This window comes from Alexandromys fortis, unplaced genomic scaffold, assembly GCF_014885135.2.
Source record: "Alexandromys fortis isolate MF-2015 unplaced genomic scaffold, M_Fortis_MF-2015_v1.1 scaffold_51, whole genome shotgun sequence".
Taxonomy (NCBI): domain Eukaryota; kingdom Metazoa; phylum Chordata; class Mammalia; order Rodentia; family Cricetidae; genus Alexandromys; species Alexandromys fortis.
The window spans coordinates 2553370-2581118 of NW_026067925.1; the positions used below are offsets into that span (position 1 = coordinate 2553370).

General features: G+C 37.0%; 3 protein-coding genes and 1 pseudogene across 3 annotated transcripts in view; all 4 read left to right on the top strand.

Annotated features, from left to right (window-relative positions):
• The first annotated feature begins 3702 nt into the window (after window positions 1-3702).
• On the top strand, window positions 3703-4650 carry LOC126502166 (olfactory receptor 6K3-like). The gene has a single exon (XM_050143006.1). It carries the CDS (start codon window positions 3703-3705, stop codon window positions 4648-4650), a length of 948 nt encoding a protein of 315 aa, XP_049998963.1.
• A 5937-nt stretch (window positions 4651-10587) lies between these two features.
• LOC126502041 (olfactory receptor 6K3-like) lies at window positions 10588-19632 on the top strand (annotated as a pseudogene).
• A 50-nt stretch (window positions 19633-19682) lies between these two features.
• Or6k2 (olfactory receptor family 6 subfamily K member 2) lies at window positions 19683-20648 on the top strand. The gene has a single exon (XM_050142800.1). It carries the CDS (start codon window positions 19683-19685, stop codon window positions 20646-20648), a length of 966 nt encoding a protein of 321 aa, XP_049998757.1.
• A 3978-nt stretch (window positions 20649-24626) lies between these two features.
• The window catches only part of Spta1 (spectrin alpha, erythrocytic 1), a 77019-nt gene continuing 73896 nt past the window's right edge, over window positions 24627-27749 (top strand). Inside the window, exons 1-2 of the mRNA XM_050142801.1 lie at window positions 24627-24714; window positions 26846-26961. Coding sequence (XP_049998758.1) covers window positions 24627-24714; window positions 26846-26961 — 204 coding nt within the window. The remainder of the gene's footprint in view (window positions 24715-26845; window positions 26962-27749) is intronic.

A 27749-nucleotide genomic window follows, 5' to 3' on the forward strand; every position in this document is an offset into this window, starting at 1 on the left:
TTGACAAGAGAACTAAGAATATTGTTTGTTTTCTCTTTCTTTTGATGCCAGTGGTGATAAGAATAATTTTTTTTAAAGTACCTTAGGAAGTACAATTTCAGCCCTTTTGAAGTGGGCTTCAGGTGGCTGAGGAAGGAGCTGTAGGCCAGCCTAAGCTACAAAATGAATTCCAGGTCATACTGAACTGGATAGCAAGAACTTGTTTCAAAAAAACAGTTTACTTTTTTCTTCTATTTCCATTAGATATTTTAATTTTACTTTGGATCTCCAGTCAGCCTTGGGGACAGAATAATGCTAACTTAACACACATTTGCCCTTGGCTTTGAACATACAGATATGTGGATAGATACTGGTGGGATCTTGTAACCATCTTCAAACCCATGAAGAGTGGCAGGCATATCAGAATCCTTATGGTTTTCAGCAGCAAGAGTCCATAATTTGGTCATAGATTTTCCCTGGGTAAGCACAGGGACTGGTGAGCCAGGTGAAGTGTGTGGATGAAGTAAAGAGCTGAGATTGCTTCATCCAGGACATCCACAATCTCTCAACTTCCAGACAAAAATGTCCTGATTTTTAGCACCTTATTTCTTTGGCTTAATCTATCAGGTAAAGTCAGCAGAGATATCACTCAGAACAAAATATTTACATGAACAAGTTGCTTCCATCCTTTAAGAATACCCTTTGCTTCTGTTACAACTTATCCACATACACTAGTATGGTTAGAGACATGTTCTGCAGAATCTTCTTATGTGAAGATCCACTGGCAAAGTTCCAGATCGACTCTAAGAGTCTTGGAAATGATAAAATGGCCACAATGTGCTATATACCACCTTGTATCTCTTAATGGTACACTGGAAGAGCTTCATCGTTTCTACCATTGTCACCTGACATCATGCCTCTTTATTACCCTGATAACTGCCCCAAACTGCCAAGACCTCATTTGGGTGGTACAAGCTGTCCACTGTAGCTGAAAATATTGACAACAAAGCCCTTAGTCATTCATTGAAATTATATGAACAAAAGGCTGTAATTGGAAAAAGCCAATTGTTCCCTTTCATTTGTGTTAAATGGAAGTTGAGGGTCGGAGGGATCACTGCAGATGTGGAGTTCATCCAATGGTACGGATAAGATAAATGCAGTGTGGAGAATCAAGATAGAAGACAAGGTCACTACTGACAACCTGTCCCCAAATTCTCTAAGTGTGTTCTTTAAAACTGAAACCCCAACCTCATCTTGTTGTACCCTTGAAAGCTTATGTTTCTATTATTGTGTTTTCCCTTCTCGAAAATGTCACATAAAAAAAATAAGCGTCATGAATCCTTTGATTTCTTTCTCTACATCTGACCTTAATTCGTGCTGTTGTGTGTAACAACAGTTCACTCATTTTTATTGCTAAATGATAACTCCTAACAATAATGTACCAGTTTTTACAGCTGTCAATCAGCGGTCATTTAGATAGTTGCTTCCAGTTTTATAAGCAAGGTTGTTGTAACTATTTTGTTGCAAGTTTGGGTGTAAACACAAATTTTCATTTCTATTGGGTTGAAATGAGTTTCTGGATCAATAATTAAACATATGTGTAATGTTATAGCAAGTTGCTTCTATAGGGGCTGGAATTTTTGACAGTTCCACCAGCAGAGCATGAGACCTGGTCATTCCATGCTCCTCCCAGGCTTAGTATTATCAGGTGTTTTGAAAAAATTTATTCAGTAGTCATTTTGGAATTGCATAATATTGGCATTTTAACTGATGATTTCTGACACTGTTGTTGATATGTTTTTGCCCAATCTCTAGTTATGCCATATGTTTTTTATTAGCCCCTCACATGTTCTTTTCTCATTTGGGTGTTCAAAATTTGTGTCTAGTGCTATTCAAAGCTTTAAATTATTTTCTGGAATGATTTTTAGAACTGTTGATTGGGGAAAGCTTATTTTATTCCTTGGTGGGAGAAAATATGCATCCAGCATAAAGAAATGTTCTAGATAGACATATGAGATTTTATTTTTGAGCAAGAATTGTTTATTTTTGCTCAAGTTTGAGAGCACAATCCATCATGGTAGGAAGTCATGACTGCAGAAGTGTGGGTTGACCAGCTGCATTGTATCTACAATCAAGAAGCAAAGAGAGATGAATTCTCAATTCACCTTCTCCTTGTGTTCAGTTCAGGATCCCAGACCATGAGATAGTGTCATCTACATTCAGGGTAAGCATTCCCTCTTCAGTTAAACATTTTTAGAAATGCCCTTATAGACACAACAGAGGTTTGTTTCCCTGGTGATTCTAAATTCAGCCAAGCTAACAAAGAAATTAATGATCACTACATGGAGCCCAGAGAACATCCGCAGGTTCTCCGAGAATATAGGTTTCTGTGTGCAGATGGAGTGAGGTGGGGTGGCCTCTTAAACTATGGAAGGACTGACTGGTCTGATGACCAAGATACCCACAAATCAAATGTGTAAGAATCACCCACCTGGTTCATTTTCATATTTCCTCTGAGTTATAAATACATCTCTTTGATGGCTAATTTGTCTGCCAGAGCAGCACCTGAACTATATGGACAGTATCCCAGTGCACTGCATGCATTTCTGGGCATTGTTTCTAGAGAGTACACCTCAATCCTCTAGCCACTTCCACTTTCTAGTTAGTCTAGAAACCCACATTTAGCTTTGATCATCTAACCCACACATGTTCTTTTTTCAGGATTCAGAGTCTGAATAGGGAGATTTGGGTAGTCTCTCATAGACTGATACTTTAGGGTCCGTATTGAAATCTGCCACATTTCTCTGAACACTTCTTTCTAGGCTCCGTGGTTTCTGTTGACTAGATTTGTCTGCTTCTAGAAACAGTTTCCTGCATACATTTCACATTCATGCTGTGCCCGAAAACCCAACCCATTTCTCGAGTCACACACAAAGCTGCTTTTATGGGATGGTGAAAGTAAAACTCTGAGAACATGAAACACTCAGCACAAAGCAGAAAGTATCTCCACATTGGTTATATGGGCAGTAAGATAATCAAATGAGAATCAAATACTTTATCTAATCAACTTTGAAGATGCTTCTGAGAATGCTCTTTGATATGTGATATTGAAATTAATATAAAAGTCATTTTAGCACACTCACATTATCCTACTTTATTTTAGTTAACGCACCTTACAAATTTTGCCTATTTTGGTTTTTTGAGACAAGGTTCCTCTGTGTAGCCCAAATTGTCCTAGAATCCTCTTTCTAGACCAGGCTGGCCTTGATCTCACAGAGACCCACCTGCTTCTGCCTTCTGACTGCTGGGATGCACCATCACTTTCAGCAAACCTTAGATTTTTGATGTGTTATTTTCATATTTTTTTTTGTTTTGTGGTACTAAGAATTGAATACAGGGCCTTGGGCATGATAGTAAAATGTTCTACCAATAGCTGTGTCCACATTTTACTTTCTGTTCGTATTCTTCAGTAGGACATACATTTTATGAAGATAGTTTCTTCTTCACTACTGGAAGAAACAAATGCATAGATATCTGAGAGACAGCATTGGTACCAAGTGGATATCTATTTCTTAATCCAAGAAGAGAGAGAAATAAATGATTTTTCTAAATTTTGATTTCCATTTAGTTTTTGAATGAACCAATAAGTGTGACTTTTTACCTTTCATCTAGGAATTGAGCTGTGTAATTTTACTCGTGAAGATAAACTTTGCTGAAACTATAATGAGAAGTAACAAGACCACTTCAGTGACAGAATTCCTCTTTTCTGGCTTTCCCAAGTTTGAAGATGGTGGTGTCCTCTTCTTCATCCCTTTGTTCTTCATTTACATATTCATTGTTACTGGGAATCTCATTGTGTTTTTTGCAGTCAGGATGGATGCTCGTCTTCACAACCCCATGTATAATTTCATCAGCATCTTCTCATTTCTGGAGATCTGGTATACGACTGCAACGATTCCCAAAATGCTCTCTAACCTCATCAGCAAACAGAGGACAATCTCCATGATTGGCTGCCTCTTGCAGATGTACTTTTTCCACTCACTGGGAAATTCGGAGGGTATTTTGTTGACCACAATGGCTATAGACAGGTATGTTGCTATCTGTAATCCTCTCCGGTACCCAACCATCATGACCCCCAGGCTCTGTGCTCAGCTCTCTGCTGGCTCCTGCATCTTTGGTTTTCTTGTGTTGCTCCCAGAGATTGCATGGATATCCACACTGCCTTTCTGTGGTCCCAACCAAATTCATCAGATCTTCTGTGACTTTGAACCTGTGTTGCGCTTGGCCTGTACGGACACCTCCATGATTCTGGTAGAGGATGTGGTGCATGCTGTGGCCATCATCTTCTCTGTCTTGGTGATTGCCATCTCTTACATCAGAATCATCACTGTGATCCTGAGGATTCCCTCTGGCGAAGGGCGCCAGAAGGCCTTCTCTACTTGTGCTGCCCATCTTGGTGTCTTTCTGATGTTTTATGGCAGTGTCTCCCTCATGTACCTGCGGTTCTCAGCTACTTTTCCACCAATTTTGGACACAGCCATTGCACTGATGTTTGCAGTTCTTGCTCCCTTTTTCAACCCTATCATCTATAGTCTGAGAAATAAGGACATGAAGATTGCAATTAAGAAGCTTCTCTGTTCTCAAAGGATGCTGTCTACATCTACAAGTTAATCTCCTCATAAATGCCTCTTTCTCCAGATTTAACTCCAACCTATTAAACCATAAAGTTAGCACCTAATTCTTTCATTGGTACATTGATATTCTTTATATCTTTGTTGTGGATCTTTCTGTATTTATTCTGTTTGAACATATCTAATTTAGATAGCAACTACTTGTCTAGATTACAATGAAGGGTGAAATAAACAAACAAAACATTGTTTTGTAAACACGAACTTTATACAAAACTATTATGTATATTATATATGCATTAATAACAAACACAGATTGTAAAATAAAGCACTTAGAATAATATCTATAGATGTCAAAGTTTATACTAAAATGGTACTGCATATTTAAAAATGATTAGTCAGTTTTTTTTATTCTTATTTTCAATGTTTGTAACTTTAAAGTAGGTTTTTTTATTGTGATCTCATATATTAATTTAAAATTAAGTGAGCTATTCAAAGCCATTTTGGAATTATGTTAAAAGCAAGTGTTAGCTGCTACTATTTGTCATTGAAAATGGTTCAGTGGTTTCTTATGTTTTAAGTAATGCTATAATATAAATATTTTAAAAGCATATATTTAGGAATCTTATATGTGGCTAAAATTTCTATCATTTTTGTTCCTATTAGTTCTCAAAGGCCAGGAAAAATTCTATCTTCATTCCCTTTGAAAATTTTCGTTAAATTCATCCAACTTAATTAGACTTTTTTGTTCAAAATGATCTTGACATATTTACAAAAAAAAATAAAGGTAGATAGATAGATAGATAATAGAACTGCCTGTGAGATGCATTATTTTCATAATATATGGATTAGATTGCTTTCTACAATTCAAATGTAGATTCCTTTATTAATAAATCAATTAATACTCGTGTATTAAAATTTTATTTCACCCCGAAATTCAATTAACATGAAGTTAGGATTACTAAGTATTGAAAATTTTCAAAGATAATAAAGAGTTAAATATTTAAAATTGCATTAGTATATTTGAGATGGAGTTTTTAACATTGTGGATGATTTGGGGTCTTAACAGCTTTATCAAGGTATAATTGATACATTTAAAATTCACATATTTAATTTTTTGCACACAAGCCACACTAAACAAATTCATCAGGTTTTGCATAATTATTCACATATATGTAACAATAGTAACTAAAGAAAAAGAACCTATCATAGAAGAGATGGAGTTTAAACAGCCTGAAATGTCAAAAATCCTATTTTTTCAAGAAATGGAAAAGTAATACTAGTTCTTTTGGACAAAACACCAAAACCATTATTTAATTCTCTCTATTATATAGTACACTAATAATCAAAGACATTCACTTGAAAAACATCGGCAATGTTACAACAGATAAAGTCAAACAAAATATTCTCATTCCTTGAGGGTGAGTTTTCTCAAGTGATTGCCATCATTTCCTCAGGTACAAATGCAAGTGAGACCTAAGTGAGGAAGGAGCATCTGCTAGATGTTACAAGAGAAAACGGAAGAGATCCTAGATGGAAAACTACACTTTTATTATGAAAGGGATAATCAGAGATTGAGATATAATGGTCTGTTGAGGAACTCTGGGTGGTTAAAACGAAATCAAAGTTCAAGTGGGATTTCCCATTTCACAGTTGACCTGTCCACTGGATTTATTGAGATTAAAAGTCTGAGAAGAAGTTGAAACACACATTAGAGAAGTGCTGAGGTATCCAGTAGCTCCCAGGATGCTAAGACATTTGAAACTTGCAAGTTATCACAGCAGGCATCTCCTTCCTAGACTCTGGGACCGGTTTTCATTTTACTATGGGCAACTGGGTCACTTAATTTCATCTTTATATTTTGCAATCAGAATTATATATTCCCTCCCTCATCTTCTGTTTCTCTCATATTTTCTTCCTTTTGTTATTCAATGCACACACACACACAGAGTAATCTTCAATCTTCTACAATACCACCTCATGCTTTAATATCATTAATTTTGACAATCCAAGTATAGTATATGATCATTAGTTAGATTGCTGGAAAGAAGGATATTTAGAAACTGAAATTAAATTGTTTCTCATAAAACAGACTATTTCTATTCTAAAAAACATTTAAATTGTTCCTCAATTAAAATGTAGATACCCTATGTGCTTCTTACTCACTGCCATCTGCAAAATACCTGCCTGAGTCACATGAGTATATCTACCCCAAGGTTACAGTTTGTTCCAGCTCCTCCACATTGTATAATGTACCTAAAGTCTTTAATTACCACTAAGTAGCCATAGGAAAGCTATAGTACAGAGCTCAGTTGTTAACAAAGCCAATACTACACATACTGAGCTGACATCCCAATGTACATTTTCAGGACAAATCTGCTTACTAAGAGATCCACCTCATGAAGGGGTAGAGATAGTTTCTTAAAGATATATTCTTAAAGAACAATATATAAACACTAGAAATATGAAATGCAGGTGTGATGGTTTGAATGAGAATGGCCCCCATAGGCTCATATGTTTGCATGCTTGGGCCCCAGTTACTGGACCACTTGAGAAAAGATTTGGAGGCATGCCCATGTATTAAGAGGTGTCACCTTGTTGAAGGAAGTGTGGTCTTATTGGAGGGGGTGTGGTCTTGTTGGAGGGGGTGGGTCACTGGGGGTGAGTTTTTGGGGTTTCAATCCCAGTCTTTTTCTCTCCTTTTTCTGCTGCCTGTGGATCAAAATGTAAAGCTATCAGTTACTGCTCCAGTGTCATGCCTATCGGCTCCCTGCTGTGATGATCATGAACTAACCCTTGAAAACTATAACCAAGTCACCAATTAAATGGACAAGCAGAAGATCTTTGCTGAATCGTGTTCATGTTTACTCCTAAACTTTCATGAATTATAAGCTGGTTTCTTCTCTTTGTTTCTTCATTTTGAAAGTAGTACTGAAAGATAAATATGCTCTATTGTTTTGTAGCTGTCACTACCTACTTATAACAGTATTATACTTGAATTGAATCTTCCTCCCCTTTGATAAATTGCTATTTCCTTACAAAATGCATTCATTTTCTCCTTTTTATTTCAGAGCCATTTACCTGATCCTCTAGTTCTTCTCTGCTTTCCAATTATTTTTACATGTTACTCCTCGTACCACACACAATTAAACTTCATTGAATTTGCTTCTGAATGGCAAAATAGTCATTATATTAGAAAATGTTGTATGATGATCATTCTTTGATGCACAAAATCAATTCAAATTTGATGGCAATTCAATGTAGCCATCTTTTGTTGGTGCTGTTTTCTCTTTAGGAATGGGGAAACGCAAAGAAGTAAAAGAAGAAAATAAATAGGAAGACACTATACAATAGGGTAAAAGGAGACCAGCCACTGATGCATTTTGCAGTGAAAAATAAGAACTATTAAGAGTTCAGCAGATCAATTGGACAAATTTAGACATACCTACTACAACCTTTGAGAAGAAAAAAAATGTGTTGTTTTCACTTTCTTCTTTGAATACTGACTGATAAATTTTTAATAGAAAATTTTCTGTATTCTATTCATTAATTTATGATGACATTTGTCAGAAAATCATCTTCAATACTGCGCCAATTACTCTTTCTTTATTAAAAAAAATGTAACAATGACAGCATCCTTCTATGGCCTTTTTTTTTTTTTTTGGCAGAGCAACTCCTAGTGCCATATCTAAATATAGAATGGCTTTTTCAATCCTAAAACTGGTAAGAAAGGGAGTGACAACTGTCAGAAGAATCTGTAAGAATTCATCCCACTGGGCACTGGCTCTCCATTACCTGAGGATCTAATAAATAGAAAGCACAGAGCGTGATCTTCTGCCAATTGACCCCAGGAGAGAAGTGTTTTCTTTCTATTATTGAGGAAATAGAACCTCAGTGGAGTTCCCATTCCCTTCAGGATGTTTCAAGGGTGCTTATAAGAACTTTGTAGAAATATTGAAGGAAGAGATACAGAGAGGTCCAGGGATAGAGTGAAAAAAAGCCCGACTTGACAGAGGTGAGTGTGGGGCTCCTGAAGTCAAAGGAGTGTATTCATTTCTTACTTGAAATGAGATACTCAGTAACAGAACGCTGAGGGTTCAAATACTGAGAACTTTTAGAGGTGTGGAATTTGAAACTTGGTTTGAGCTTATGAGAATTTCGTCTTCGGAGCTGTAGGCTCTGTAGAATTGAATGGGAAATAGCAGGAAATAGCAGTTAGTTATTCGTCCTGTGCTCAGCTTCATGAGTGTAAATGAGGGCACTTTCCCTTCCCGCCTGCCTCCTTTACAGATTTCTTTGGTTATAATTGCATTTTGAAGTCCAATTAAAATGTTTTCATTACAAAAGAAGCTATTTTCACGTGTCCAGCATCTGTCAAGGGTAAATTGTACCCTAATAGAATCTAGTGACATTAAAAACAATAATACAAAGTTCATTCATTGATAGTGTCAGAATGATGATAGAGACTATCTGGAGTAAAGATAAACTAAGTCAAGGTAAACTAAGATGTGTGTGTGTGTGTGTGTATGAATGTGTATGTGAGTGTCTGTTACTGTGTGTGTGTAAGTGTATGTATAAGTGTTTGTGTGTGTGTAACAACAGTCAGTAGCCTTCTCATGAGAGATAAGAGCTGAATTGAAACTTGAGGATAGATCAAAGTTAGCCAGGTAAGTGAGCATGAGCAAAGAGGTATCCTAGAAAAAAAGCTAAAAAGTCACCAAAGTTCTAGAGCATATCATAGTGAAATTTGAATCTGCCACAGTGAAATATTAGAAAGTAAAAATAGAGGATAGTATATAGATAGGTGAAAAGATAGAGATTTGGGATAATGGAAAACTATGGGAGAGTACTTTTTTTTAACAGAAAATGTGTATTTACCAGACTTGAAGGATCAAGACTCCAGTGTCCCTGCAGACATACAGAATGAGCAATGAACATGACTTTCAACACATACAAGTATAGAACAGTGATTTAAGCAGTGATTTCTATCTAGAAAACACAGGAATGATGGTTTAGTGGAAATTAATAACAAAACCCTTCAAAGAGTAGTAGGCTACTATACCTGATTCAAAAGTACAATCATAACATGAGGACTGTGATTTCTATTGTATTTACTATTATTTTAACAGGGATATGTAAAGCCTACCTAAACAATGATCAAAGAAGGGGAAGGAGCACTATCTACAGAAGCTATGGTTAACATAATTCTTTTAGGCAGCTAGTCTATAAAGCAAATAAATAATACTGATATCAATAATAGGTTCTTTTATAAGTTAACTCATTTGACTAACATTCTTCAACACAAGTAGTTTTCATGCACAGTGAAAAATGTAAGGCTCAGAGAAATTATGTAAGCTACCCAGTATCCAGTTAATAGTGAATAAAATTGAGGCTCTGTATGTTTGACATAAATCAACTCCATTAAACATTACAGTATGCTCACCCAAAAGCAAACTTAGAAATATAGGCAGGTTATTACTTTTTTTTAATCTCAGAGTATCAAATTAGAAATATAACCCAAAGAAAGAAGCATTTAAATTTGTGTATTGGTATATATAAGTGTGTAAATGTTTGCATGTGTGTGCATAAATTGGGCACATGCGTGTGTACATACGCAGGTGGAGGCTAGAGGTCAATGTTAGGTATTCTCTTCCAATATTTTCCACCTTCTTTTTTGGGACAAGGTACTCCCATTGAACCTGAAGTTTAGTGATTTTACTAGTTGGTTGATGGGAAAGCTTCTGGGATCCTGCTGTGCTAACCTCCCAGCACTGGGAATACATGGGTATCCACAGCGAGTATTTTCACATGGATGCTGTGGACCTGAATTCAAGTCCTCATGCTTGGTTGACAAACATTTTACCAACTTAACCATCTATCCCCAAGCCTCAATATTTACATTTGTGCTGCTTTAACTTCTTCAATGTTAGTTGAACATGGCCTTTCCCTCATCCACAGGTCACTCATGGAGATATGGAGAATGGGAAATCTATCAACAGTGACTGTATTTGTATTTCTGGTTTCCCCCAGCTCCAGACTGGTGGCCTCCTGTACTTTTTTCTTTACCTTTAATCTACATATTTATTTTGGCAGGAAACCTGATGATCTTCTTTGATGTAAGGCTGGACACCCATCTTCACAATCCCATGTATAATTTAATAAGCATCTTATTTCTTGAGATGTGGTACTCAACAGCTACCATCCCTAAGATGCTCTCCAATCTGATCAGTGAGCACAAGACCAACTCCTTCGTTGGCTGCCTTTTACAAATATACTTCTTCCACTCACTTGGAAACACTGAAGGGACACTTCTCACCGTATGGCTATTGACAGGTATGTTGCTATCTGCAACCCACTCTGCTAACCTAACATCATCACACCGAGGCTGTGCGCTCAGCTTACTCCTGGTTCTTGTATATTTGGCTTCCTCATCCTTCTACCTGAGATTGTGTGGATTTCTACGCTACCCTTTTGTGGTCCCAATCAAATCTATCAGATCTTCTGTGATTTCACCCCTTTGTTGAAGGTAGCCTGTACATATGCCTCTGTGATCCTGGTTAAAGATATGATTCATGCTCTCGCTATTCTGATAACAAGTCTGATTATTTTCCTTTCTTATGTAAGAATTATTATTGTTATCCTGAGCATCCTTCAACAGAGGTACGTAAGAAGGCCTTTTCTACCTGTGCCACCCACATTGCTGTCTTCCTGTTGTTTTTTGGCAGTGTGGTCCTTATGTATCTTCGATTCTCTGCCACTTATATACCATTCTGGGATAACACTATTGCTCTTACATTTTCTGTATTTGCTCCCTTTTTCAATCCTATTACATATAGCCTGAGAAATAAGGACATGAAAGATGCAATTAAAAAACTCTTTTGCCCACAAAAGATGATCAATGAATCAGGTATGTAATTTTAGCTTATGCCTTTTTAAGCTAAACAAGATGATTCCCTCCCCCCCAAAAAATGATCCCAAAGAATTACTGTAATTTAAAAGATTATGCAATTGATTTTCTTTTTTTTTTTCCAAGACAGGGTTTCTTTGTAGCTTTGGAGCCTGTCCTGGAACTAGCTCTTGTAGACCAGGCTGGCCTCGAACTCACAGAGCTCCACCTGCCTCTGCCTCCTGAGTGCTGGGATTAAAAGCATGTGCCACCATTACCCGGTGATCAAACACTTTTTTTAAAATGAGCTAATGGATGGACACATAAATTGTATCTTCTGAGAATTTACAGAGATTGTAAAATTAATAATTTTTAATTTTTTTCCAAATTAATATAAATATCCCATAAATAATACATATATATGTATGTAATATACATATAAACATATATACATACTCCAGAATGGTTAGGTTACAACTATGAAGAACATTCACATGCATTATCTTTTTGACTCAGTCTCTTGGCTACTGTTATCTACACTATTATCTTCACAATAACCTTGAAGTCTTTATAGACTCACATCACAGTGCATAATAACCCTCTCTGTTGTTGAGTCGTTAGTCCAAAGCCTTTGAACAGGTTTTGGAGAAAGAAACCTTCCTTGTGTCCAAACTATAGACATTTTCCTTTCAACTTGTTCTCCTTTCCATTAGTGTTCTAATTGTTTAAGACACATGTATCTCTGTGATGTGTTTCATCAGCAGGAAATTATAGATTATGTTTGGCATTGTGTCAATCACTATAAAAAGAAATTGGATTATATAGAAAGTCAATATGAGTAAACTGAGACTGAATAAATGCATGTACTACATTCATCATTCTAAAATATTTTGTATCTTTCCCTTTGATGTTGAAAAATACATAATTTTGTATTATATTTAATATTGTACATATTTTACTTCATAGCACATATTTACAAAACCTGGAATTTTATACTTAGATATGTGTATCTATACAGTGTTTGTTATAGCTTAGTTATGAGATATTATACTGATATGCTATAAATTTACTCTAACTTGAAATGTTACAGGTTTTCTCCATATCGTGGTCTTATAAATCTAGTAATAATTGTAATCTTGAACAATGCTTCAAGATAAATTTCAAGAAGTCAATATATTACAGAAAAAATTATAAAAATATTTACCATTCTTGATTAAACATTGACTGCTTAAACAGTTTTATAACTGACACATGAATGTAAAGCTGTCAGTAGGACTTGTAGAGTGACAAGTTTAAATCTGATATCTGCATTTTGTGGAACCTATTGATTTGATCATTGGTGAGGTAAAGGCGTAGCATAACTAAAAGAGAATTCTGATACATTAAAATATAGGGTTCAGTTCTTCACATTTGTATAAAAATTATAAATTCATAACCTTGAAATGAATAGGCTCTCAATAGGCTGTAGGCATCTTCCTGTCTCATAACTTTAGATGGATTTTTCTCCTATTTGGCTATTGAGGAGTTATTGGACAATCTTAGGCTTCTACATATTGTTTCCTAGTTGAAATTACCCATGGTAGCTGCTTTACTCTCAACCTTACATCCAGCCTGTGTTATTCTTCCTCTTTCTGTAGTCTCCTCTCTTCTTTTTCTTCCTCCTCCTATTGTTTCTATTGCAGTAGCCTCTAAACATTATCATGCATAAGGAAACGAGCAAAAGTGACTTCGGTTCTAAGAAGCACAGCTGGATCTTCTCTGAAGCCTTTAAAGTCAGAAGTAAATGGCCTTTGGTACGTTGAGAAGAAGCTGACCCAGATACAACAAAGTGGATTCCGTACTGAAAAGCAGGGGAAGGAGGATAATTGAAAAAGAATGGAAAAAACAATCACAAGATGGAAAATGAGAAATCCTAGATCTTCCTTGTTAACTTCTGCACATTATCAATATTTCTCCCCTTGCCTTTACTGTGTTTATTCATTCGTATGGTCCCAGACCTGGCTCCACTTTCATTTTCTTTGATGTGAATTTTATTCTGTCATTTATTTAATATTTGTAATTAATATGTTAATATTAAATCTGTTTTTTGTTCAATTTTATTCTGAAAGTTTTGTTTTTAGTTTTGACACCGTTTTGGTTTTTATTTTGTTGCATCTTTATGCCAATAATGTAGCATGCTTTTTTTTTTTAAATCAGCCATGGCTGTTTTCCTGTATGCAAAGGAAATCTTACTAAGTTGTAGCAGCTGAGAGCAACTTTTAATTAAAGCAATGTGTATTATTCCGCATGAGTACCCTGGGGGACTTTTCAGCAAAAATGTAGCAATGTAACTATGTGAGTGGGACTTGGTCTGTGAAAGGTGTCCTTTTAAATATGGTGTAATAGTCTTTATATATTTTTACTATAGAGGATACTATTGATACCTTTCTGAGGAGCCTGATTTTTCAAGTCTTTTTTTTTCTCAAAATATAAAAGATCTCTTATTAAAGTAGTAATCTGGAGGGGGAAAGGAGTTCTATATATTTCATTAATCTCACAATGTTTGAAAATCTAAAAGAATGGTGTATGCATGATATATTAAAATGTATATATGTTAAATATTGTAATTTATTTATTTTTCAGCAAATTTAAAATGCAACTAATGAATTTTTTAGATGTGTAATTATGTGTAAATGGGAGACCACCAATATTTAAATACATAATTAATCATCTTATAATGTAATACTATGTGTTTTTAACAACATTTTCTTGAAGTAAATAGACTATTTGCTTTCAAAATCTCAGAAATCATATGAAATATGAAAAATATTATAGTCTTAAATTTAAATTTTACTTTAAGAATAATGGTTAATGATGGGAAAGGTTGTAGCAGATACTGTTGGATACCTGCTTAATCAAACAGTGGTAATGGAACTGGAAGTTTTTAATTGTAGTATTCTTTTCCCTTTTTTTGAAGGGATATTTGTTGGGTGAGGCTACTAGTTTGTTTCCTGATCACCTGAACTCTAAAAAAGAAAAGAAATCACACAGAAACTATACTATTTGCAATACTGTTTGGCCAATAGCTTAAGCATTCTTTTAGATAGCTCTTAAATCTTAAATTAACCCATTCCTATTATTTTATGTTTTACCATGAGGCTCATGGTCTACTAGCAAGTTTCCGGCTGGCAGTTTGTGTCTCTCTCTCTCTGGTGGCTACATGGCTATTCACTGATTCTGCCTATTCTTTTTATATATCTTTTCCAGCCTGGCTATGTTCTGTTAAGCCATTGACCAAAAGCAGCTTCTTTATTAACCAATGGTGATAAAACATATTCACACCATGCAGAGGGGAATCCACATCAGGTCTTATCACTGAGGTGTAATGAGGAATATCATGGAGCTTTGGGGGTAACTATTTGTCTCCTAGTCACATTTTCTTTGAAATGATTTAGACGTATGTTTTGTTAAAATAAAAAATAAAAATCATTTGTCATTTAGGAGTCAAGTAAATACAAATATAAAACAGGTTAAATTGTGCACTTCCAACAGAATATTAACATTAATTTAAAGTTATCAGTCTGAATACATGAATTTCAGAAAAAAAATCTTTCTCACCCTCACTTCTGTTTTGACATACTACTTAAAGAAAAAAAATGTAATTTGTTTTCCTAAAATTCATACATATGTTTCAATTTTAGTTTTCCATATGAGAATGAAGGTTTTTATTTTTTTATTTTATTTTATTTATTTATTTATTTATTTATTTATTTATTTTTGGTTTTTCGAGACAGGGTTTCTCTGTGGCTTTGGAGCCTGTCCTGGCACTAGCTCTGTAGACCAGGCTGGTCTCGAACTCACAGAGATCCGCCGGCCTCTGCCTCCCGAGTGCTGGGATTAAAGGCGTGCGCCACCATCGCCCGGCATGAAGGTTTTTTAAAAGAAGGCCTTATAGCATCACAGGGTAGCAGATATTTAAGAGGAGAACAAATTCAGTTGATTTTGTGACAGTTTAGACTATAATTTAAACAGTCTTGAAAAGTCATTATATTTCATTATTAATTGGCTTTAGTCTTTGAGAACCTTCCTTGCCTGTCATTTATCTCCATTGAGAGGTCCTGACTTTGATGCACAAAGGTTGTAAAGCAAAAGAAAATCAATCAATCAACACTATCATCCTAAATTCCAATAAGCAGCAAGTAAGTGGAATATTCAAATGACCAAACGATTTTTCTAAACTAAGATGACTGGCCTAGGAAAAGGCAGAAGTAACCAAGTCTCCTTCCTCGCTTCCTTGTTCCACGGCTCTCCCCTTCTTTACTGTACCAACAACACTCAAATCTGAGTCTTAGATCTTTCTCATTTTGATTCACTAAAGCATTGACACCATTACAGAGGCACAGAAAGGAGAGATAATAATAATAATAATAATAATAATAATAATAATAATAATAATAAAAAGGAAAGAGTGCATTGATTCCCATGTCAGGAACTCCCAGGCCCATTTGAAATGAGCTGGAGATCCTTGGACCTGGGATTCTCCTAATTACTAAGCTGAGCTGCTTTTCCCAACTGAAGCCATTATGGGGATGATTGTTTTTCTACTAATGTTGAGTCATTTATTGACAATTCCCAAGAGAGGCAATCATTTTACTCATCTTTAAGAAAGAAAACAGGGGGAGAAAAAGGGAGACGACCCATGAAGAGAATTAGATCTATTATATCACTGACTGATGAGAGAAACTGAGTTTAAAATGAGGTCTCAGGGTGGAATCCTAGGGAAGGAAGTTAGTTCTCCTGTGGCACCCACACATCAATGGAGCAAAGATAGAGTCTTCGTTCATGATTATTCTGACCTTAAACACCAGCAGCAACAAGGTTAGTGGATTAGCTATTTGAAGGGTGATGAGAGAAATATAGAGGAAAAAACAACACACTCACGATAGTAACGGACAATGCCTCCAGGTCTGTAGACACTGTGAGTGGCCTTTGGTGGGATGGCTTTTAAGAGATATGAAAGTGCCAATGCAACATATAAAGGTTTGGATTAGTAGATTTCTCTATACAAAGGACCCCTTTAAATTTAACATAGATAGGCACAAAGATGGATTTCTGAAATGTTTCAGGAATGTCCCCACAATTATATGTGTTTTCCAGTCGGGTTTTGGAAGTTAATGTCGTTGGCAATTGCTCTAGACTCACCACTACCAAAATTTGGAGAAGGAACAGAATTCAATGGCTAAACATAAATATTGCTGCTTTTGGTTCAGGGTTCCTCATGCTTTCTGTGCCTTAATAGCGTGAACTTAGAGATTACAGAAAGGTCTGGGTCTACTTAGAATTTACTTTCTTGAGCAAGTGTGAGATTCAAATTTTAGAACCAGGTTCTGAGAGTCATAGTTACAAGACTTGCTGGCTACAGTTGAAAACATCAAGACTTAAATTTTGAAAAAGAAAATCAAGAAAACTTAGAAATATTTTAAATAATGTACATATATATATATGACATGTGTGTGTATAAACACACATAACAGAATAAGCCACTTTCCCCTACCATATACATACACATATATCACAAGTAATGGAGTGAACAGCAATGTAAAAGCTACAAGAAATAAATCAACTCGGTTAGCAAAAGGAAGCAGAATTGAAAGGAAATAAGAACAGGATATTTCTGGAAAATGTGACTCCTCTTCCAGATATTTAGCAACTAGAAAATAGAAGTTATATGAATAAAATAATATTCCCTTCTCTAAATTGAATGTGTTAAGTAGCAAGTTCCTATAGCAACAGGAGATAAAACAACTTTTATTTCTGCAGAAAATAACTACTTTCAGTATACATAAAGGAAAATGATAGCTTTTGTATGCAAACAAGAGAAGTTTGATGGGACTTAATCACATAATTGAGAGTTCATTGATAGGGAAACTAAAGGAGATTTTTAATACAATAAGAAAAATTAAGCATAACTTGACAATTGATGGGATTTGGAAACCAATGGAAAGATAGCTACAAAGTGAGCGTGACTGTCAAACTAAGTGTGAACGAAAATAAGAAAGTTAGCGAGGAACCTTATTAAATGCTGATACTGAAGTCATGTACCAGCTTGGAGTATCCTTAACAGAGAAATTTAACTTCCCACTAGTCTGAGAGTGAAGGCTCAATTCGAGGTTTTGATATGGTTGCTTTCTTCGAAGGCCTGCATGCTTGGTTAAAACAAAAAATGCCCATCATTACCAGAGTCTTCCTCAGTCTTTCCACTGAAAACGTCCCAATTTTTTTCTCACAGAAACACCAGTCAGTAGGATCAAGCCTAGTCACCTTATTTAAGCTCTATTACTTTCTTAGATGCTGTGTGTGAAAATACAAACATACTCTGAGATCCTGGGGGTTAGAAACTCAACATGTGGTTTTCACGAGGGAAGATCTCAGGACACAATAGGTGGTACTAAAAGCTGGGTGAAGGTAAAGCTTCTGGGGGGGAGGGTCAATGTGGAGCCAAGAGAGAGATTCAGAACAGGGATTTATAAAGAATTGGTAATTAAAGAGAACAAAGGTCAATGGAAGTTAGGAATCTCGAATAAATAAAATGTTGAGATAAAATGACTCTTCTGTGTGGAATGGAATAGAGATGAGAAGAATAAAATAAGAATAGAATATTGAGCTATCTATATACTTGGGAAATAAAAATGGAATATCCAGGAAGGGAAACATTAGTAGGATAGTCTTGACAGGCAGACGGCTACTGAACGTTGCATTCCTGGCCTTTGGAGGTGAGCGGAAGCAAATCCGAAAAGATGAAGGTAGATAATTTATTTGAAGAGATTGGGACAATCAGAGAAAATTATCCAAGGCATTGGGAAGCAAGCTTTATAAAAAAGAAAAAAATAGTTTAAAGAGAGAAGCATTGTCCTCCAGGTGAACCTATTTCATCCTAAAAGAAAAATAAATCAGGAGAGAAGGTGAAACAAAACATTGTGAGAGAAGAGCAAATAATTAGCTGGAGACAATGCCCTGTCCTGTGCTGTGTTCTAGAATCCCTAGCACTCTACAGCTCTCCTTTCCCACTGCGCCCCACAAGATTGTGAGGGCAAGCCTACACTTACAGCTCATACATTCATATTAAATTCACTAACCATGTGATTTTGACATTTATTGAACAAAACACTTTCAAGTCTCTCTTTTAAAGGAGATGAAGAGTGATGGAGGAGGAAGAGTGGTATATCCTTTAAAGAACAAACAACAGCACAAAACACCATTATAGTTCATCCTCGGAATCATTTTAAGTATATAATAGGAAGAGGAGGTAAGCTAATTAGAAGAATGGGCAGAAGATGGGTAGAAATCCCCTGTGATGTCTTTATTATTATCCCTTAGACACCTGTTAGTAGTTTTCTAACAAGAAACAAAAAGTGTGGATCTGGGTGGCAGAGGAAGTGAGGAGGAACTAAGAGGAGTGGGGGGAGGGAAAACTATAATCAGAATATACTGTGTGAAAAAAAATCTATTTTCAATAAAAGAAAAATCATTTCAGACCATGTGTTTAGAATCAGATGAACTGAGTTGAGAGGTAAAGATTTGATGGAGGCCAGGCAGTGATGGTACACACCTTTAATCCCAGCACTCAAGAGCCAGAGGCAGGTGTGTCTATGTGAGTTCAAGGCAAGCCTGGTCTTCAAGAGCTATTTCCAGGACAGCTAGCACTGTTACACAGAGAAACCTTGTCTCAGAAAAAAATGTTAGGGAATCAGTAAGGTTGGAATTCAGGAATGATCATCATTTTTATTCCTGTTTCTTCAAATCCTCTTCATGATGGTTTTAAAATATATTTTACTGACCAGTGGATAAACATTACCTGCAAATCTTCAGGCTCTATCTCGGACCTCCTAAATAAAACTTTCATTGAGGGTACTGGGAATCTAAGCTTTGACAGCCCACTCACTGATTATGAGCAGTGCTAGGACTTTGGAATTACTAGGTATAAATATAGGTTTGGTTTTCTATTTTTTCCCTTATGACAAGGTTAGTTGAAAGCCAGTGTGGAATGCTTATGATTTCTTTCTTCATTTCTCTTCATCTACAGGCACAGTGCAGGTGACTTCTGAAAGGCTGGCGCTTGGTAAGCGTGTGTCCCCTCGGAATATAATACACACTTTCTAAAGAGTTTGAGAGCACTAGGAATTGCTGACACTTGCACTTCTTACTTGGAGATGGAGTTCTCTAACTGGACCACTGCTCAGGAGTTCATTTTTTCTGCTTTCCCTTGCTCCTGGGGTGATTCTGTCATCTGCTTCATCCCACTGCTCTTCATCTATGCTTTCATTATTGTCGGAAACCTGGTTATCATCACAGTGGTCCAGAGAAATACGCACCTCCACACACCCATGTACTTCTTTATCAGCGCCCTTTCCTTCCTGGAGATTTGGTACACCACAGCTACCATCCCAAAGATGCTCTCTAGCCTGCTTAGTGAGCGGAGGAGTATTACTCTGAATGGTTGTGTCCTGCAGATGTATTTCTTCCACTCTACAGGCATCAGTGAGGTTTGTCTCTTGACAGCTATGGCCTTCGATCGCTACCTGGCCATCTGCAGCCCTCTTCATTATCCTACTATCATGACTCCTAGAATGTGTGCCCAACTGATCCTAGGTTGCTGTGTCTGTGGCTTTCTCACACCCCTCCCTGAGATTGCCTGGATTGCTACGCTGCCTTTCTGTGGCTCAAATCACCTTGAGCACATCTTCTGTGACTTCCTCCCGGTGTTGCGCCTAGCCTGCACAGACACCCACACCATTGTCATGATCCAGGTGGTAGATATTATCCACGCGGTTGAGATCATTACAGCAGTCATGTTCATTGTCATGTCCTATGTTGGTATTGTGGCTGTGATTCTGCGCATCCGTTCAGCTGAAGGCCGCCGCAAAGCATTTTCCACGTGTGTCTCCCACCTGACGGTCTTTTTGCTCTTCTTTGGCAGTGTGGCTCTCATGTATCTTCGCTTCTCTGCTACCTACTCCTTGTTCTGGGACACTGCCATTGCTCTGGCCTTTGCTGTTCTATCCCCCTTCTTCAATCCCATCATCTATAGCCTGAGGAACAAGGAGATAAAAGAAGCCATAAAAAAGCACATAGGTCAAGTGAGCATCTTAATTCACAAGAGCAGGAACCTTACATAACACGGAGTCTTTCGGAGGCCATATTGATTCTCTTTCATTCTCACCTCTCAGAAATCTTTTTATCAGCCTTTTACTGAAACGTGTTTCCCAAATGTCCCTGTTTCATGATACTTACAAACAACTAAATTAGAATTATCATTGATTTTCTTATGTGCTCATGGATTTGTGTACATGTATGGGAATGCATGTGTTCATGTGTGACAAGGCCAGAGTTAGATGTTAGATGTCTTATTCAATTGCTTCTCCACCACCATTTTTCAGACAGGATCTCTAACTGAATCAAGATCTTGCCCATTGGCTGAATTGTCTAGCCAGGAAGCCTAATGATCCATTGTCTCCACATGGCAGTTGATGGGCCCTGATTTGGTTTAATGGCAAGGATTTGACCACCTGAGCCATCTCCACAGCTCCTAAATTTGATAGCTTCTTTTTTAATCTTCTCCAACCCTGCATATTTTGTGATATAGACAGAGGTACCAAAAAAATGTCTTACATTTCAAACATCATCAATTGAACATTATGCCACTCAAGTTATATACAGTAACTTTATGTTGCTGAAGTTATCTTGATAAACACTTTAATTTGAACATAACCTGAACAGTTATTTTATTATTTGAAATGAAACTCAGCTGGTAAAGTGCTGATCTAACATGCATGAGGCCCTGAGGTCTATCCTCAATACAATTAAACAACAAAGAAGACAACAGGGCTGATGGGGTGGTGCACAACATTAACCCCAAAATTTGAGAGGCAGAGGCAGGTGCATCCCTGTGTGTTTGAGGCAAGCTTGTCTACTTAGAGAGTTCCAGAATGGTTGGGGCTACATAGAGAGACCCTGTCAAAAAAAATTGCTTGTTGGACATTAAGTGTAGAGTCTTCATAAAATGAAGTGCCACTCTGTATAGAATTGAGAAACAACACTAACCTTTAAATTGAGTATTTGAATTTAAATTAAGTTACACACCAAATGATCAGTCTCTCATAATAAATTAAAATTTATGTTTTCAGTATACTCTTGTGTGTCATGAATATTAAGCAATGTATATAATAATGTCTAACTACTAGACCAGCATCACCACTCTAAGTTTAATGTTACAGCTAACAGGTCAACATACTGAATAGAAATTCATTTATTCTCTAGGCTATCAAGATCCCATACTCTCAGTGGTTCAGTGTTAAAGGCTCCCTTTGCTAACATCTTGTCATGTGTGTTTCATTAGGAGCCATTTTCTCCAGTACCCATGCTTCAGTTTGGATAGGATAAGACTCATTACTCTGTATATATTGGCAAAACTTTATCCATCTTTCTTCCACTAGCACAAATCCTGGAGCTGCCAGCCTACTTTCCTTGCTTCTGTATCACAATCTTTCATCTTCATTCCTAAAATCTATAGAAAAACAGAGATAACAAGGAAGGTCTTACATTTCAATACCCAGAGCCATTTAGTGCTGAGCTTGACTGGGGAAAAGGAGGAAAATAAAAAAAAAAGCTTTCTGTTGTGGGTAGAAGTTAAAATAAGACTGCACAGGATACTTTATTTTTGAAATGAGAGAAAAGCAACAAGGGGATTCAAGCAATGCTGTTGGAACTTGTGATTATTTTTCCACCTGGGAATGTGTGACCTCCCTTAATATTATACATTCTAAGTCTTTAAATTTGCAATTTCACAAAATTTAAAGAAAAATGTTGTATTTTGATGCTCCTTTAGTACTTAGTGAACACCATTCCCTTGTTTTTGGTAGTATCATTATAAAAATGATGCTTATAATTAACTGCTGTATGAAAAAATTATCTCATTTCTTTTTCTGACCACGACACCTTTAAATTTTGTATTACATAATTGTTTTCTAGATACAGTCAATGCCTTTAGAAATTAATATAGCTAATTCTTACCTCCACACTTTCCAACATTGAAGCCAAGACTCCTACTTTCTACAGAATGTTTTTTTTCTTGAAATGTAGATCTTAGTTTGCTACTCTGCCTAGAAACCTTCCACAGTCAAACACAATCACTGCAAATTATTATAGCCTTTTCATTAACTTGCCTGTGCATATTTGTGTGTGTGTGTGCGCACACATTTGTGTGTGTGTGTCTGTGTATGCATGTGTTTAGCACAAACTATTCCAAGCTAATGGAAAAAATAGAGAAAAGGGAGAAGTTAAAACTTGTTGTATGGCGACATTAAGGGTACATTACATTGTAAATATAATCTTCATAAGTATACAGAATTCAAGAAACATGCTTTCTGATTGGATATAATGGGAGCTACTAATACATTCTCTGTTGACTTTAAGTTATTGACATATTTGTTTAACAAAAATTTTACTACATTTATTAACCCAATATTATTGCAAAAATAAAATAAAAATATGAATTCATACTTGGATTTGTATTTTTTGAAACTAACAATGCAATTTTCTATTTATTGCACATTTCTATTTTAAGCACTCTATTAATTGTCTCCAATTTAGTGTTTTAAAGAGTAATTTGTAATATTCATTTTTCTCATTCCTATTATAAAAGAGAAAATTGGTTTATAGCAGTAAAGTGACTTTTTACAAAAGGCTAAGCTATAATTCAAATCTGGAGGTAACCTTCTCCAAAAGCTTTGCTTTAACCACCCAGGAAGTATTTTCTAATACTGTTGCTTTGTGAAAATAGAGAGGTACTATATTACCTGGGAGATTAGTTGACTGGCGTTCTATTTGCTCTATCATGATGCAAATCACAAATAGCCAAGGCATGGTTTTCAGAGAACTATCCTGAGACCCATGATCTTGACTCCGAGCTCCAGAGGCTTATAGCTTGCAATCTTAAGAACTTGAAGCTTGCAGCTCCAATAGCTAGGGTTCAGAAATTTACAATATCTGCTATTCAAGTCAGAGACTTGCTATAATGGTTCTAGACTGGCAATGACCTGCACTCACTGAACAGTGACCCATAGTTCATTAGCAGTTGGTGATGGCCAGTGAAAGAGATTTCAAATTCTACATGTCAACCCTCAACTCTTGGGTTATGTGATGGCTATGCTTAGGCGTCAGTTTGACTTTATCGGAAATGAACTACAATCCAGAAATAGGGGCACACCTGTGGTCTAGAACTTGAGATCTTTAATCTGGATCTCTAGGATAGAAGGCACACCTTTAATCTGGGCCACACCTTTCACTGGAAGCCTATATGAGGGTAATGGAAGAAGGAAGCATTTTTTCAGTCTCTGCCTGTTTGACTTTGGCTTATCAATAATCCATTCCTTCATTTGCATGGGAGCCTACTTCTGGATTCCAGCATCTAAAGAAGACTGGCTGAGACACCCAGTTTTGAGGGACTGAGCATCTACTGGATTTTTTTGGACTTTTGCTTCAGAGATAGTCATCACTGGACTGCATTCTGGAAATCATTCCAATAATCTCCCATATTAGCAGTGGTTAAGAAGAGACCAGCGTCACTGAGGTGAAATCTGGGAAGTGTTTTGAGAGTAGAGAGAAGCTATGTTCCAGCAATGGCCAAAGTTGTGGGAACTGATAATGTGAAAGAGTCACCAGATGCATTATGATCAAGTAGGCTTCATCCCAGAGATGCAGGGCTGGTTCAACATACGAAAATCTATCAATGTAATCCATCATATAAACAAACTGAAAGAAAAAACACCATATGATCATTTCATTAGATGCTGAAAAAGCATTTGACAAAATTCAACATCCCTTTATGATAAAAGTCTTGGAGAGATTAGGGATACAAGGGTCATACCTAAATATAATAAAAGCTATATACAGCAAGCCAACAGCTAACATCAAACTAAACGGAGAGAAACTCAAAGTGTGATGGGTTGAAAGAAAATAGTACCCAAAGGGAGTGGTACTACTTAGAGGTATGGTCTTGTTGGAGGAAGTATGTCACTTGGAGGTGGGCTTTGAGGTCTCGTAAAATGCTCAAGATACTTCCCCAGTGTCTCAGACCACTTCCTTTTACCTGCAAGATGGATGACTCTCAGCTGTTTCTCCAGCACCATGTTTGCTGGCACGCTGCTATGTCCCACCATGATGATAACGGAGAACCAGTGAACTGTAATCCAGTCACCCAAAAAATTAAAGTCCTTCATAAGAGTTGCCGTGGTCATGGTGTCTCTTCACATCGATAGAAACCCTAAGATAGCAAGTACTTCTGGGTTGGCTTTAAACTTATCATCCTCCTGCTTCAGTACCCCAAGTGCTGGATTACAAGCAAGTCCTACCATTCAGGATGTGTCTTCATTTTGATTTTAGCAGTTTCTTTCTTTGTCTCTAACTAATATCTCTGAAGACATCGTTGACAATCATCTAGTACTTTTATCTAGATTGTTCTTCATTGTCAAGATGGGATATATACTGTTCTATCTGATTTAAGTGTATGTGACAGACATCAAGAAGTTAGTGCCAATAAACCCTTTGTAGCCAATGTTAAGCAATTAAGAGATATAGAATGAATAGCTATTAGGTCAGGCATTAGTTTGCTCTGACCTATGGGTGATGTCCTAACATCTTAAAAATATTACTCAGGGTCCTTTGTTAGGAACTGTATTTTAGAATGCTAGCAGACACCACTTAGTTATAAAGCCTTGCAGAGCCATGACAAACAAGAACGACTGCTCAAAGACTGAAAATTAAGTAGTTGTTTATGGAGATGCTCCTAGGCAACCAGTTTCCAACAAAGGAATGACTGAGCAAATATCTAAGAGCAGAAGCACTTGGAACATTATATAGACATGCCCACAGAACAGCCTCCCCATGGGATATTATAGTCGTGATGTAAAAACACAAAGAAAACAAATAATATTAAAACTGATAAGGGAGAAATGTCAAACTACTTACAAGGACAAGCTCACTAGAACTGAACTGTTGTTTATCTACATCTGTAAATTTAAAGGAAATTTTTTTAACCTTGTTCTAAGGTTTGATGTGAGCCTAAAGGGACCCTCTAATGAGATACAGAAAACCTCAGCTTTGGCTTTTTTCTGTTCATTTTTTTTCTAAATTAATTACTTGTATAAAATCATAGCAAACGTTTTTAACTTTCAGCATAGTGCTAGGAAAATAGATAATAAATCAAAAGAGAAAATAAAAATCCAAAAATATTGGAATAGGCTGGATCACTGGTAAGCAGAAATCAAAGTAAAATTTAATAGCAAGTCTGACATTTTATATGTTGTTTATTTGCTTTTTTAATCAATTGTGCTAGAGTCTTAAGAAAACTCAATTTGACATTGGTCTTATAAGAAACACCTGAGAGTTTTAGTTGATTCCAAGCCCAATAGGAAACAAAAGTACAATGGGCATTGTTTAAAAGGGGGACTGCATTTCAAGTGCTATTGTTGCCTTGTTGTCACAGGGCAGTGATAGAGACCATCACACTCTCCGTGGTTCAGACCCCATGAAACACTGCATCTAGTTTTGGGTAGCAGACAAGAAACTCTCATTAGGAAAGAACAAATCACTGCAGAGACTTGGAAGGACAGAAGACCAGAAGGAAAGGGAACGGTAGGGCTCACGTGGAAAAGCTGCAAGTTGCAGGGGAGACTCACAGGTAGTAACAGTTGGAAAGAAAGAACATACAAAACCATGGAAAAGCTAAGCCACCAAGAGCTAAATCCTCATGGTTTGCAGTTTGAATACCCCAAGTAGTTATTTCTTTGATTTTTGTCTTAAATCAATTAAATTACTATTTCACTTTAACGTATTTAAATATAAATGTTGTATCACTTACTGGTATGATTTAAGTATATCTGCCAAAGGGTCATGTCTTGGGAGCTTTGTCCTTATGCAGTAATGCTAGGAAGTGATAGAAACTCTGAGAAGTAGAGCCTAGTAAAGCGTAGTGAGGCCACTGGGGACACTGCCCTGGTGGAGGTCCGCATTGCTCTCCAGGGACCTTGGGTTCTGTAGAAAAAACTGTTAAGAAAGAGGAATACTAGTCCCTCCTCATTCTCTCAGTCCTCTCACGGTGTCCCCATATCCATCCCTCTGTCTACCTACCATCTATCTATCTACCTCCAAACAATTTCTCTCTCTCACTCCACGAAATTGCTCACACGTGATGTCCCACCATGATGGCACATCACGAGACCTTTCCCTGGGGCCACGCAATCATGCCCACCACTCGGTCTTGAACCTTTGGCATTTAAAGCTATGAATTAGATAACTCTCTTTTCTTCACACCTAGCCCATGTCGTGTGCCGTGGCTGCAGAACAGTGACAACAACTGTGACAACTAGTACCACAGCGTCAGTTTCACCACTAAGAAAGGGAAATGGAAAGATGGGCGATGTTGACAAGATGGTAAGACGTGAATTTCCCTATACCAGGAGAATCCTCCAAGATATACAGTTTCTCCAGTAAAGAGGGGAGAACAAAATGAATGTATCCAGATGCCACAGTGTGCCTTGGAACTTTCTAGGAGAACCTTTAATGTCTTACCTAACATGGAACACTAGAAAAATCTGCAGACATATATTCTCTTGAGCCAGGCAGGAACAAAACAAGGCTCAAGACTCAAAGAAATAAGTACAATGATTTTATTCCTGTGCAAAACACCTGGGGCCAACAACCAAAAATATAGAACATTTATTTTGGCTCACACTCGCAGAGGTTTGAGACCAAAATCACGAGAACCCATTGCTCTGGGCCTATGGTGAGGCCCTGCATGGTGGCTGGTGGTGAGCGGGGCAGCCAAGCTCACTTTCCAGGGACCAGGAAGCAAAGTGAAAGGGAGAGAAAGCAGCTAGTACCAACTGTTGCACTGTTGGTAGTACCAACTGTTATACAAAACCACCGTTAAATCTGCCTTATACACAAAACAGCTGAGAGGCCAAGTACGATGATGGATGATGAGAGGTCAAGTACAATACCTGAACCAAGGAGGCTGAAGCAAGGTTGTTGCAAGCTTGAGGTCAACCTGTGTACATGGTGTACTCTAGCTCAACTGGGGCTACACAGTGAGACCCACCCTGTCTCAAACCAAAAAAGAAGGGAGGAAGGGAGGGAGGGAGGAAGGGAGGGAAGGGAAGAAGGAAGGAGGGAATGCAGGCTGTGTAAGTGCTTATCATATCACAATATGGTCAAATTCA